This window comes from Chiroxiphia lanceolata, chromosome 3, assembly GCF_009829145.1.
Source record: "Chiroxiphia lanceolata isolate bChiLan1 chromosome 3, bChiLan1.pri, whole genome shotgun sequence".
Lineage (NCBI taxonomy): Eukaryota > Metazoa > Chordata > Aves > Passeriformes > Pipridae > Chiroxiphia > Chiroxiphia lanceolata.
The window spans coordinates 6,663,964-6,679,420 of NC_045639.1; the positions used below are offsets into that span (position 1 = coordinate 6,663,964).

The 15,457-nt window shown below is 38.7% G+C and overlaps 1 protein-coding gene across 3 annotated transcripts in view; it reads left to right on the plus strand.

Annotated features, from left to right (window-relative positions):
• MACROD2 (mono-ADP ribosylhydrolase 2) overlaps positions 1 to 15,457 on the plus strand; it is an 848,490-nt gene that overhangs the window by 249,070 nt on the left and 583,963 nt on the right. For all 3 annotated transcript variants that reach the window (XM_032684589.1, XM_032684588.1, XM_032684590.1), the window contains exon 5: positions 1,709 to 1,825. In XM_032684589.1, coding sequence (XP_032540480.1) covers positions 1,709 to 1,825 — 117 coding nt within the window. The remainder of the gene's footprint in view (positions 1 to 1,708; positions 1,826 to 15,457) is intronic.

Below are 15,457 nucleotides of genomic sequence, written 5' to 3' on the forward strand. Positions count from 1 at the left end.
TAAGAATTCAATTTCTTTTCAATTAGTCTTTCATCTTTCTGGAGGCTCCTTGGATTGCAAAGGCTGGACACAGACCTGTGTGGAACCAGCTCCAGGAAGCTACTGATAGACTGCCTTCATCACGGTTTCCTTTGTCCGGTACTCCTGGGGCGAAAGGCTTTGTCCTCTGTGAAGAATCATGCACAAAGTGCTGGTTTTATGTTGGTGTCTCAGGAAATACTAATGTTGGTAACGATTGTGGTGGTGGTGCTTATAAAATTATACTTGAGGTTGGTTTCAGTGCATACAGGTTTGGGAAAGCATTTGGTAATTAAGTGAAAATAATTAAATCGGATGTTGTGAGCACAGGAGAGATTTCAAACATTCTTTTTTCCCCTTGAGGTTACAAAATATTACTCTTGCATTAGCATCTTGGAGTCTCTTGAGCAGAGATTTTGGGTGAGTTAAAACCAAGTTCAGCTAAGGCAGAGCAAGAAGAGATAGGGAGTGCACAACATGCTCACAGTTGGTGGCTTGGCATCCACTTTCTTTTCAGTAAGGAAGTTTTAGAAAACTCCACTGAAAATGCAACATCACATGATTCTTAATTATCTTTCTGTCTAATATAAAGTATTTCAAAATGACATTTTGAAAATCAGTGGCACTGTGGCCAGGATGAGGATGGAGTATTGCCAGGAGCTGCTTATCCAATTTGACTGGGTCACCTGAATGTCAGCTCTGGCACAGAACTCTTTAGAAAAGACAGTCAGCTTTTGGATACTGCTTTAACTTTGAACTGGTAAAACCTGAAAGAAAATCTGAAATAAATATAGAATGAGATGCATCCAGAATCTTTCTTTTTTCCATAAGTATTTGTTCAGCCTTTATGCCTGAGCTCAACCTTTTTGAGTGGATATTGTAATTTATATGATGATTATTTCTCCCAGTTGAACTCCGTCTTTGCTGCTGAATTAGGACCCTGCTGTAGTTAATATGTTCATGCATAAACAATTTCCCTTATTATTTTGTATCCTGTTTCTCAAACTTTTTTGCTATAATTACAGTAAATGATTTCTTGGATTGCATGTTGAGAGGGCAGAATTGCTGTGCCAGCAGCCTTGGTTTATTCTTTTGCTGGCTCCTGAGGGTAATAAGATCTATGCACTCTACTAATGTTCTTGCATACTTAGCTGCAATTGCAACCTTTAGTAATTATTTTTTAATTAACTCCAAAGTGTTGCATGAATAATGCAAAATTAAAAAAAAAGTGTAAAAAGGAAAAAAGGTCAACATTAGGGTTTTTTTTTTAATGTTTCAAACCCATAAGCATTATTTCTTGGAATTTTTGTGTAAGGCATTAGTGGGACAGTGACATTAAATGATTTGTACAATTGTAGAAGTATCAGAGGTGTGTAGTAAAAGAGATGGGGATCACACTTGTTTTCGTAATTTGTACTGAGAATTTCTTAGAGCCTTGAATAAACCCCTTTTCTAACACTGAAATTTACCTTTTCTGGATGTTTTCTTTCCAATTAGCAACAAGTTGACTAACTATTATGTTTTTGAAAAACACCTGGACTGAAAAACAATTATATAAATTTGGATGTCAGCCTACAGATCGGTGGGTCTGTGGATGTGAAAATGGGCAGTAAATGTTTGTGATGATCTATTTGAGTGAAACGTAAGAGCTGGGGTTTCTTGACCACGTGTTTTTTGGTTTTTTTTGCAGTGGATGGCTGCATACACAGAGCTGCTGGGCCCTGCTTGGTTGCTGAGTGTCGGAACCTGAGTGGGTGTGAGACTGGACAGGCCAAAATCACCTGTGGGTACGACCTGCCTGCCAAATGTAAGTCAGCCTTTCCTCAGAGTTTTCCTTCTCAGCACGTGCTGCTGCTGTGCAGCCTCCATTTCCCTCTGGTCTAATTCAACAAGGTATTCATTTGACAGAATTAGCAGGGGGACTTAATTAAGCATGTTCTGTAATGATGTTCTTCCCCACAAAGCGATCTAGGCCTTTCTAAGCGATTATTTCACCTGTGTTATCCGATGGAAACCTCCATGTCTCTGAAATATAAAGCATTTCTTTCATGTTTGTTTTTCTCTTTGCAAGCTAAAACATATCCTTTCATATGCATAATAAAGGATTGGAAATGCTCTATGAAGTATGAACAAAATATACATTATCATATTTAAGCTGCGTGGAGACAGCTTTTGGAAATGCTGCATATTTCATATTCCTCGTGCAGATTCCTTGATCGGGAATACTTTGAGAGCCCAGGAGATCAAAGTGATGCATTGTGTTTTCAGCTGCTACGTGGCATCTGATTGGCAATTAGTGCAAAGGCATCTGTCGCACTTCAGCTTTCAACAGAGTGCAGCTCCGTGCTGGAATGTTTTTGTGCTTTGAAAGTGGAATTGTCAGAATTCCCATCCTGTTTCAAGTAGGAAGACGGTGGTTTGACCGTGTTGTGTGGATGTTGAGCTTGTCTTGGAAAACACTTTCGTGTTGACAGCACATTGGTCAGCCAGCAAGAAAAAAAAGTGGGAAATCTTTGCAATTTAGGATCTTACAGAATAGTATATTAAGATATGAAGATAAAAGCACCAAGAAACCATTTCAAACAGCAATATATATATATATATATATAATCTAGTTATAACTAGAATTCAGGCTCTTTTTTTTTGTATGCAGGTTGCAGCAGGATCGTGCCTCACTCAAAAATATTCAGATCTCTCTGAATTGTGATGGAAAACCAAAAGCTCGCTGCACTATCAGATTCCCTTTTGGTTTCTGTGGCTCTTAATGCCACAAGAAAACTGTGTTCCCAGTCATTTTTTGGCACCTTCTATGATGATGATGACAAGAGCTTCCAATTTTTTGCTTGACAGTTGGAATTTCTATGTGCAGGAAAACTTTGGTTTACTTTATATGTAGTTTTACCACATGTTAATGGTTATTTATGAAAGGTTAATTTGACCTTCAGAGGTTCAGGGAAATTTTGGAGGAAGATTCAGCGTTAGGTTGGATTTAGGTATGGCCCAAATCTTTACCAGATTCCCATAAAAGGGATAGAATTGTTGAATAACACGTTGTAATTTGCCCTACAGGAGATTTTTGATATTTAATTCTTCCTCTTATACAAAATAATATCTTGGGAAGGGCAGAAAAGCTGCCCATCCACAGGTGCATAATTCCTCCCATGTATTTTAGTGGGATAACAACGATAACAAAGCACCTGTTGTGTGTTAGAAAGAGGAAAGGTCATGTCTGAGGTGTGACCTCCCTTCAGATTTTATAGCAGTTCAAGGGGTTCCTTAAGTTTTCTCCTGTTTGAAGGCTATAGGAAAATTTTTGTTCTTCATGTAGGAATAACAAACAAAACAATGCGAAACCCCATTATCATCTGAAGGTGGAAACAAAACCTGTAACCAGATGTGGAGAAAAGTCAGTATTCTGCTTAATCAGTATTATTAGAAATTGAAATTGCATCAAAGCCGCATCTGATTGTATTTGATTGTGCATCAACGTGAGAGGGGGAAAGGTGTGGGGAGGGAAACATACAGTTTGAATGCAAAGGCTGAGAATGAAAAACTCTTGATTTCTTTGCTTTTCTCCTTAAAACATATTTGTGTTCTCCAACTGTTGTCTTCCTTTCCCTTTCCCTTTAGAAGCTTTATGTTGTAGGCTCATGGAATCATTGTACCTTTTATACCATTCATCTGAGAGTGATCAAACAATCAAAACTCTGGTTTGATATTTTAGAGAGCTATAAAGCCACTGGATGTCTTCAGTCACTCTCTGTCACTTTGTGTGAAGAGTAGGACGGTTTAACTGTGGAAGCTGTTTTACGTTTGGCTTTTGTGAGGAGCTCAGCACTGTGATGGGGAATCTGGACTTCCCCATCCCAATCCACTGCAAGGGAATGTTGTGAGCCAGCACCTGGCTGAGGGTTATGGTTGACTGGTAACTTCCAGCTTTCACAAGGAGTTTGCTTTCCATTTCTCTCTTTGTGTACAGGAGACCAACTACAATAATTCATTAACACTTCTGAGTAGTAAACAGTTTATTCTGTTGTATCTGCTCTTCTCGTGACTGCTTGGATAAACATAGCAAATATGAAATGCATTTCATTTGATGAATTGTTGGGGATTTCTTCTGTTATTTAACAGAATTGCAAATGTTACAATTCTGTTTCCTGCCCCTGGGATTTTCTCCTCTCAAGTTCTTGGTCTCGAAATGCTTTGCCTGGAAACAGCTTGCTGAATTCAGCAAAGCTGCTCTGGGATGGAGCAGCCTGTGTGTGCTGCAGGATGCAGGACTTGGGCTTCAGCTCAGGACTCCATATTGAAGAAGATTTAGCATTCAAAGTTCGTGCAGCATATTGCTTTGCTTTGTAGAAAACTTGGAGGAAGCTGGAATTAAAGTTGGCACTGAAGGGAAGGTGTGCTTTGCTAGGAAGGTGGTAGTTGGTAAATAAAACCCACTCTGGCAATCTCCTTTATGATCTATTGTATTTTTATGGAATACTTTGCTGTATTTACTTAGGTTAAGTAAGAGCAGGTCTGACAAATAATGTCTTCACGGTGAAAAAATTGAAAAATAATATCTGATTGAAAAATAATATCTAACTGAGTAATGTAAATGTATAGGCTGACTTTCTGTGATTTCTTCTTGGTGTTTCTGAGTCAGAAGTCAGTTTGTGAAATACTTTTCCTCAGCTCTTTATTCTAATAATGTGAACAGACCAAGACTAACACATTTACAGCCTGGAGATGTTGCTTTATGAACTTTTCAACATACACACTTTTTTTTTTAATGCCAAAAAGTAGTGTGTTTGAAAATAGAAATGAAGTGAAATTGAATTTTCTCATTACCAGTTAATGTAACATTCTGTACAGTTTTGCAGCAGTCAGTGTAATCACCATCTGCCTCCCGTGCTGCAAAAGCCCACACAAAGCCCCCCCAAATGCCACCAGAGTTATTTACTGAATCCATAATTTGGTTGATGTCATCTATTGTTGTTTTTCAGCAAACACCTTTGCAGGCACCCAAGTTTCCACAGTGCTCAGGAGGGCTGAAAAAGGCAGTGCCTTTGCTCTGAGACGGTTTCCTTTAATGCTGTCCCAGACCCATCATCAATTATTTAACTTCTGTACTTCATATTGTTGTTCCTTTTAAAGGACGGTTCATTCTAAATATTGTTCAACTGATCCTCAAACATTGAGCAGTGCTCTGATACTGTCATACTTTAAATAACAGATGAACAGTATCTGTTTTAAAGCTCCACAAATGCTTGTTTTCTTTCTCATTTGATTAATAGTCTCAGTTGGCTCCACTGGCAGAAAATGGTCTGGATGTAAAATGTGTTTATGGCTGGAATGAGGGGTCCATAACAACCCTGTGGCTTGTTATCTGCTTGCAGAGGTTTCACTATAAAAAAGGACCCTGTCAGAACACATTAGAGAATAAAGTCCCATCCTGCCTGGTATTTAACAGCCTTAAACCCAACTGAAAACCAGCACAAGTAAGTGGCACCCTGACCTTGGCAGGAAAGGGCCCCCAAACTAACTTTTTTTTCTATTGTTGCTGAGTCTAGTAACAGTTTCTTTCTTTTTCTAAAAAAAAAATTTGATAATAAACCCCCTAAACTAGGAAAATAAAATCTTACAGCCTCTAGTATGGGATAGAACCAACTATCAGTAAATCTGAAAGGTGGACTTGCAGTGGAGGTGCCTTGCTGGAAATGCTGGGCACTTTCTAATGCGGTGGTTTATGTTCTTAATAAATCTGTAATATTTCGAATAATTTTTTCTGTTTGCTTGATATTTTTAGTGCTTTAAGCACTGTCCCTGGGTAAATACCATATGTAGCAAGTCTTCTGGTCCAAAGTCACTGTGTAGATCAGCCTGGAGTAATAACGTGAATGTGCTCTCAGAGACAGTTCCTGCTGGGAAATAAGTAGTTAGGAGGAGTGCTAGTATTAAACACAGTAGGAGGAATCAGCTTTCAAATTTGTTTAATCAGATTAAAAAGTGGAGATTAGAAAGTAGAGATTAAAAAGTGTGCTTCAGTTACATAGACATAATTTCCAGTATTTAAAAGATGAATATTTACAGGGTATTATTTTAAAGTAAGGCTGCAAGGGTAGTGATTTTTAAATCTCTCCTTATTTTCTTGGAGATTGGTCACAGAGCTGTAATTAAAAGGTTGATTGTGTAGAAATGGAACTCAAAAACTGACCAGTTGGAAAAATGGGGCATAATGTTCAAGGCTATTATTCAAATTTCCAAGATTTCACAAAAAGCTTTGTTTGTTTACTTACTTTTATAACTTTGATTTATAAAATAATACATGAGTTTTGTTTCAAATGATACTAAACTTCTGATATGCAAGAGTTGTTTTCTTTTGTGTGGTTCTGATGGTTGTTCATTTTGATACCTCCCTATTTATTCTGGGAACAGGTAGGTCTGGGAATCGGTAAATATGTTCGGAAATTGGAAAGGGAGATATTAAAAGTGAACAATATGTGGACAAGACAGGATTGCTTAGAGACCACTAACGTGGCCACTAACTCCCAGCTGTAGAGACCACTAACGTGGCCACTAACTCCCAGCTGGTCAAGATCCTCAGTCTTCTCCCACAGCTGATGCATAACCAGACTAAATTTGATCAAATTTCAGTTGAAAAAAGGCTGCTGATAAGCCCAAGGGAACACTGTCATTAATAGAACATAAACTCATAAATGTTATGAGGGTTTTCCAGGAGGGATGTCTTTCTACTCTTTATCTGAGCTGAATAGCATCATGTTATTGTCACAGTGTGCCCAGGCTGTGTGACACCTCCTGGAAAAAAAAATACATAGCTGGAAAAACTCTGGATAGGTATTTCCTTAAGCAGCACTGTTTGCCATTCCTTTAAATCTTTATCATTGCTTAAATATTTAAAACTAATTTGAAAATTAAGCAAAGCAAGTTAACACTAATCAAAGGCCCGGGACCCCGTTTTATTGAGTGATGTTTTTGCTGTTCAGATTCCTTTGGGAAAGGTTTTCTTTATGGTTAACAAAACCACTTACCACATATTTATGTTTTTCTTCTGAGTAGTGTCTAGGTTTCAAAGGTGTTTTTTTTTAATAAGCTCATGTTACATATTTTATGACTATTTTGAAAATAAGTGCAGTCATGTCTTTATTGTGTTTTAATTTGATCTAATTGGCTCCAGTCATCTTAATGACCTGCTATATTCACCATGAGCACTCACATCTATTGCATATGCTGTAAATGTGTTGGAAGGGAAATATTAATGATTATTTCTTTGGTCTAAAACCTGCTTAGATTTTAGAGAGGGTTTTATGGGTATTGTAAAGCTTTATGGCTTGTCTCTCCCTTACATACACCCCCACATCCCCCACACATACAGGAAGGGAGAAGAGGACTCATGGGGATGATGGGGAATGCATTTATCAACTCCAGCTAAATAAGTTCAAACATCTCCTTCTCTTCCAAGTCTGCTCAGGGTCTGTCATCAGTTGGGCAGAAAAGGGGCAAGTGCTGTAGCTCCCAGTGGTTATGAATCCGCAAGAACCTTCCGTCACAAGAGTATGTGGTCTTTGTCCTTGGGTTTGAGCCAAACTCAAGCACATTTTTTTAATGGATGGATTCTTTAAAATTTAATTTGTGAATGGACCCCCATGTGTGTTTGTCAGTGCCCTGTGCTGTGGCCAAATCCTGGCAGGCACTGCTGGAAGCTGCCATTCCACATCCAATTGTTCCATTACAAATGTCTGCGTTGTGGCTGAAGAAAATGTTTTACTATCGATCCTCCTCTTCTGGGCATCACTTGTTGCGGTCTGAACCCTGAACTCCAGGGCAAGAAGTGGGCACAGAGAACTTTTAGAGGAGGGCTGAACCATTTGCTCAGTAACTGGGTGCACCAAGGGCATCATGTGTGTGTGTTAATGCACTGTGATGGCAGGCGGTGGAAACCTGATGTCGTGGATTTCTCTCTGTGGCATTCTTTCTGTAATTCTGGATATCTGTTGTTTCTGAAAAGGTCTAATTGTTGGTGTTACTGAAAGCAGTCACAGAGCTGAGTTTGCGGGGGTGGGGTGTTGGGCACAGCAGCCCACAGGGTTTGGTGCCACAGATCCCTGGCATCGGCATCCAGCACACTGGAAACCCCCTCGATGGAACAGAGAGTGAAAACACAAGGTGTAAACACTTTCCTAATGACTAATTTATGTGTATGGTGCTATTTAAAACCTGTCCTAATTCAGTGCAAAATAATTTGTGGTGGAATATGCCTTTCCACACTGGTAGAGAGTCATTCCTCAGGTATGTTGGCACTGGAGCAGGGTGTTGTGCCCCTTAAGGCTCATATATTTGATTTCCTCCATACTTGGATATAGTTGGTCCTTTTTACTCAAATAATAAGAATAATAATAAAATGTCTGATGCATGGAATGAAAATAAACAAAATTCTCATCACTACAGTCAGCCGACAAGGAGAAGGGGTTGGAATGTAATGGATGTAATGGAGATGTTTATGCTCCTTTAACTGCAGTGGTTGCTGCTGCTCTCACTCTAATATGTTCCCTCAGAAGCCAAAGCCAACACTCAGTACTTGAAAATTATTCTTTGATGCATGAAATTTTGTCTGCCTGAATTTTGCTTGTCTCATTTTAAATGGTGATAGAAATTGCTTACTGTAGTAAAACACAACATTAACCTCATAGTGTGTTGGCACTCTGTGATTTATGCTGTTTCAGTCTCTGAAAAATATGCAGCCTGTCTCCCAAACCTGGATTTAGCTTAGGAAATGTGTTGGCACAGGCTTGAGGCTTGAATTGGAGCACTAACTGCTGATCCTCCATCTCCCTAGGGTAGGAAAAAGGTTTAAAATTGGAGCCTCTTGGAGGTCATTAACTTCATATCATTTCTTCAGATTAATAATAATTATATGATTGTAGCTGGAATGTTTTAAAAACTGTACAGCCCAATTTTCTTTCTTGCAAGCAAAGAACGGGGCTCCTCTTTGTGCTGAATCTGCACATTACTTAGCCAAAAATATGATGAATTATTTGCAAATGGAAATAATCAGATCATAAGTAATAAATAAGGACATTTTCTTTCTACTGCTTTGAAATAAAGCAGAAGGAATAGTATGAATGTGAAAGGTGCTATGATTTTTTTTGAGTTCTTCACTCACCCACAAACCTCGCTGTTCACTTGAGTTTTTATTAATTTTAATTTTATATTTTTATTTCGTTTTTCTTTTTCTGGATATATTTTTAAAGAATCACACGGATGAAAAGTGGGAGTTCTTTATTATTTTTCTAGGCCAGCCTAAAGTGGATAGGATGGGAAGGTTATGTTACATGGTTTAAAAATATCTTTGTTTTACCCAGCAGATGAATGTTTGTGGCTGTTGCACATAAACTTAAGTACATGGACCAAAACATGGGGTTTTTCTGTAAAAACTGAGGTCAAACATTTGAAACATTTCTTTTCAGGAAAAAGACATCAGGTGTGAGACTGTGGGGTGTAAATAATGCTTTATTTGCCTGTAGGAAAGAATCTTAATACCGATTAACCAGATAGTAAAAAGAAATAAAATTGATATTCTTCTATATGCTGAAGATGCTGTTTCACTGCTGGTGAAAGGATAACACCGTCCAGGATGTTTTGCTTTCAAGAATGGGGCTCAAAATCACCTGGATTTTTGTTGATGTGCAGCACTAGAGTTTAGTTCCCTCTTTATTTTAGATTTCCGATAGCATCCCTCTTTTCTTAACACTGCCTTCACACTCAGACTTTTTTTTTTTTTCAGTTTTGTTTGAAACATTTCATACAAGTTGAAGAACATAGGTCAGGTTTTATTGTTTTAATTTCTTAAAATTCTCAGATTCATTCCTTCAGTTTTTGGTATTTGTGAGTTTTCAGCAATGTTTGTGAAGAGTCTTGATCTTGATTCAGTGATCTTGAACCTTTTCCAAACATAAAAAAAAAGGAAACCAAGTGATGGAGGGGATAAATTTACATCACTATATATCTGTAACTCTACATCTATTTATCTCTATGTGTGTTTATATTTTCTCTGTACAAGCTACTCAGGGTTGCAGATTATTCACACCATTGTCTGGCTTGAAACTCTTCTACCATTTATTCCCTTCTGAGTAGATGGCAATATCTTTTAGGTTATTTGGCTGTTAGGGAAAAATAGGTTCTGTGTGTTGTTGATTTTTGGCCATTTACAGAACACTTGGAGAAGTTTTTAGTGGTTGCAGCACAGGGTTCTCAGCTCACTGGACTAGAACTGAAGTTCCACTGTTGGGAGTACAGAGGAACTTGAAAGTACATCATCTAAGGGGCACAGCAGTCACTCTGAGCTGGGCTTTACACCTTCCTGGATGTCTTGGAAAGTTAACAGAAAACTCAAACCATGCCTAAAAAGCCCCAGCAGTACTCAGAGTGACTGATAATACTTCTAGGGCCAGGTTTAGGAGGAGAGTGTATTCATGAAAAATGTAATACTCTCAGGGTAAACTCTTTATGACTCTTTCTGCCCACATGTTGGTTTGTAGGTGAGTATAATATAATTTATGCAGTAAGAAGCCAGAAGAAAGTGTTAATTAAACAACTGTCACCAACTTTGAATTACATCTAATTTTGTACCTTTTCTTAGCTCTTTGTCATGCTACAAATCTCTCTTCTGGTTTCGCAGGAAAGGAGTTACATTGAATTCCCTTTAACCTCAGGAACAGTGGTCTGAATTCTTGTTTTCTAGTGATGTATCAGAGAGATGGACAGAGAAAAGTTTGACCATTTTAATGTTTCAATGTGGCAAAAAGGATGTGTTCGAGATATGCTTGCACACTTTCTAAGTATGCTTCCTATTTAGTTTTTCAATAAAAATAGCTGGTAGCTTTCCGAGGCTTATAAATAAATAAACACATAAATGAGAAATGCTTTGCAACACTAAAAATAACTCCTTTGATATCTGATTACATGTCTGTCTGTCTGGATCACAGTTATTTCGGTATGACTTTATGCAGTGTTTGCATTAGAATTAAAACATGTGGATTGGTTCTGAGAAAGTAAGAATACAATAAGAATATTGTTGAAATGACTTGTAGCCTGTAAACAGCAGGTCATCAAGACAAGGCTGTAAACTGCTTAAAGTACCCATGAACACAACGGAGGAAACGATTTCTGTTGAAGCTTTTTGTTTTAACAGCTGCATTATTCGATTTTAATCCTCCAGTAGAACTGGTGAAGCTCCACATATGTTGTAAGTGATGCGGGGGGGGGGGGGGAAGCCTTGAAATTTTGGGAGGTGTCATGGACAGCAAAATAATGTCATATAATACACTCTGAAAGCCCACAGTTCTGAAAATCACAATTCATTCAAGTAAAAGATTGCATTTGTGTCGGGTGTAATCCTGTCAGAGGTGTAATCTAGTTTAAAACAACCTTTTTTTTGCTACAAAATGAAGCAGAAATGGTCCCAGGGAAGTCTGTTCATTTAAAATTAATTTGTTGCAACACAGCCCTCTTCATGAGAAGCTGAAAGTGAAGTTCATGCAAAATTGACTGGGAAGCCATAAATATTGTTGGATTTCTTTCCCTTTAGAGAGTGGAACATAAACAGATATGGAAAACAAGTCGCTTTAAATCACAGTCTTACACTTGGCAAAGAAAGGCAACTTCAGAGAGTGAGTTTTGGCTTTGAGCATTTGGCCACAACTGAAGGATAAAACTACCTTCCCAACTGCCAGATCCCTCCTCACTGCTTGTTTTCTCAAGGACATGAAAACTCCCCTCTTGTTGTGATTTATTGCTAAAACATATATTTATTACCTGTAGGGATTGCCACTGTGTTAGCATGGCAATAATTAGGGTAGAAGTAAAGAAAACTTGTATTATATAGGTTTTCCCCCCGGGGAGTTCCAGGGCCTCATGGAAGAGGCAGAAGATCCGTGTTGGAGGTCTCTGGGTCTTACAGATACCTGGATGTCCTATTTCAGCTACAGATCCATGAGTCCTTTTTTACATATGGAACTTTAATTTTGAGGGTATTTGGGTTTTTCTCTATCTAAATTCTGGTTTTAATTGTCAAATTAATGTAATTTCTAACACTTGAAGATCTCTAAAAGCATAGTAAGATTTCATCTGGGTTTTTTTCCCTCCTATCTTCTTGTTGTTGATTTTAGACAATACTTTGTTTAGCTTTCCTACCAGATGGTTTTGTCCAAAAGAGCAGTTAGTTCATGGGTCAGAGAATCCCTTGTGATTATACACAGAAGGTGAGGCTGAAAATGAGAGAGAACTTCTTTGGTGGGTTTTTGTTTTTTCTTTTCAGTAGCACTATTTTAGAGGCCCAATGCCCACGACTCAGAAATCAGGGCAGCACGAATGACTAAATCCCCTGTATGGTGGGCACAGCATGTTCTGAAAGGAAATCCTCTAAGGTGGAACAAGCTTTCACCTCATACACCCAAGAGCTTGGGGGAGTTGGGCCTTTTTCACACGCTGTGATGCTCTTTGGTGTGTTGTGTCTGGCTGTGGCTTAGGAAGAAGTTGTAGCTGCAGAGCTCCTGCCACTGCTGCTCCTCTCCTCCTCCCAAGCAGCCCTGAGCTGTGCTCCTGCCTGCAGGGACACAGATTTGAAGTGCTTGTTTACAAATAAAAACCACCCCCCTATGTGTGGGAAGCCACTTGTGGGTCGGCATGACAGCAATGGGAAGGAGAAAGTTTCCCAATCTGATTTAAGTCGATTCTCTTTTAATAGGAAAGGAACATAATTTTTAAAATTCTTAAGCATTTTCTGTGCATAAAAAACATTATTTGAGTTAATTCCAACCATGGACATGACTTTTGTGCTGAAGTAACTTACCCAGGTATCAGAGGGTATCAGAGCACTTCAGGTACCATTGAACCAGCATCAGCTGGGGATAATGTTCTGTCACTGCTATTCAGTGTTGGATTTGAAGCAGGAGTGTGTAGGCAATGGCTCTGTAACCCATTATCTAATCTGCTTCCTCGTAGAAGTCCTATTTTATTAAATAAATGGCCATTCATATTAAACACAGGTGTGGTGAGTCCCTGTCTTGTGTTTTTTCCAGCAGCCTGAGATTTTATGTATCTCAGTAGGGTGAATGAATTGTTTCCTAATCTGCCCAGTATTTTATGGGAGGGGATTCAGTGGTTTTAAGTTTGGGAAAGCTTTGGGCAGGGCCGGTTGCACCGAGCCCTGCTCTGAAATAAATGGCTCCAAGGTGGTCACCTCTTGGTAGTGCCCTTTCTGGCCACATGTGCAGTACACATTTGCTCTTCTCCCACACTTCTCCTCACTTCTCCATGTTATCCACCCAGCCAAACGCATCTCCCATGGCAGAGGAACTCAATGTGCTTTTCTTTGAAGGTGGGCCTTGCCTTTCACTGTTACCTCCAGACTGTCCTTAATACAAACCAGTGCTCCTTTGAATTACTGTGGGTTTGATTGGAGAAATCATAGGGGAGAGATGCTGTTATGTTTGGTAAACAATGTATTTACCTACCAGTGTTTTAAAACATAAAAGCACCCCACTGGCTTACAGTAGCTGGATGTTCAACAGCAGGAGCTGTGATTTGGCTCCAAGCCCAGCATCCATTACATCCTGCACCTTTAGCCTCCAAACTGATAAAATGGCAGGTGTACAATTAACAGTGTTCAATTAACTGCAGAGTCTCTGCTTTAAACGCTTCTCCTGGCAAGTGTATTATCCCTCTCCTACCTCTGCATTCCTCTGCTTCTTCAGACTTCCCTCCCTCTTTCTTGGGCAGTTGCTTTTAGTGGTGATCTCTCCATATTATTATTGTGTCTTGTCATGGATAATTTATTTTCCATCTCAGTTTTGCAACTTGTTTTAATATATGCATTTAAAAGATGATTGGCATTTCATCAGGTGTTCTACATGCCATTTTCTCTTCCACAGATACAGGGAATGCCCCTTTATTTTTACCAATCACAGCTGTGGAAATGTTCCTTCTATCTCATTGATCAAACCATACCCATCTTAAAATGCATTTCTTCTGCTTCCTGCCTATCAGATATTGAGAAATGGTTAGCTGCAATTTCTCAAAAGTTGCAAGAACTAGTCTAAGCTTGCCTCCTGATCAAATAAGCTCTGAAGACATAATGCTTTATAACAGGCCAGACTATGATTAAACACACAGAGTTTTAACTTGTGAATACTTGACCAAATAAATGCCATAATCAAGTGGAATAGATGGCATGTGATGATTTGTGGGGTGGGAAAATCCTCCTTTATTAAGGATTTCTTACTTTCTTACTTTGGTGACCCGAGTTTCAGCTCATAATATACATTGTATCTTTAAAATTATCAGTTGTTAAAGTTTTTTTAAAGAAACTGTGGCTTTTCAGATGGTTGTGTTTTGCATCTTCATGTGGAATTATGTGTTCCACTGGTGGGCTGAGCCAATATTTTTTTATCTTGCCTATTACAACATCACTCCTGACTAATTCCTATTAAAAATGTCTTGAGACTTCTTTAAAAATCATGCTTTTCTCCCTTTTTTAAAGGATCATTGTTTTTGAAAGCTAAAGATGCTCTGTTTCTCAGCTTTTGGTCTGACACAGAATGCATTTCTTCAGCTCTAAAATGTGAGATTTCCATTTAACCACGGCTTGTGAGATCCCTTCTTTGGTCTCTTAATGTTTGAAGGTGTTCATTTGAGGGTAATTCCAAGGAAAAAGAAAGTCTCCTGTGGCACAGTGGATGTCTGCAGGTGTTCTAATCTCTTGCTGTATCACTGTCTGGGAGATTTCACCTTCATGTTTAGGGAGTTCATTCGGGCTAATCAGGATTGGCAACTCTGTGCAAATGAGATTGTAAATGAAGCTTGAAAGTGGAATTTATTTTCAAGAAAAATATTTGGATTAAAGACGCTGTGATATATTTATCATTCTAATTTCCTCTTCCAGCTGAACACCCTTAGCATTTTTGTATTTTCTTGTATTAAAGAGGTTGAAAATTAAAGAAATTAAGGCAGATCAGTAATATTTCCTGCTGGTTTTCCCCCTGAATATCAGTCATACTTAATGCATTCAGAACTTAATTGTAGCACATGGAGAATTCAGTCTTAACTGACAAGCTGAGAAAGAGAGTAAATTGGTTTTCCTTCTTCATTTTGAAGTGTTTTCTTGAGAACAACGTTCTGCAGGGACGAAGGTTAAATTATGGCTCCCATTGAGGTGGCTCTGTGTTTTAGGAGCAGCCAGAGATATTATTAAACACCATTTCCCCCTGAAGTCCTTCCTAAGCTCAGTGGAGTTGGTTTGAAAGCTGATAGCGCTCTGCCCTTCATGAGCAGCCAGCTTATCTTTATGTTCCTGGAGACTTGTGGAATTTATTCAATCCTTTAAGGAATAAAACCGGGATATACTTTATACGTGCAGATTTTTATCTATTTCCTT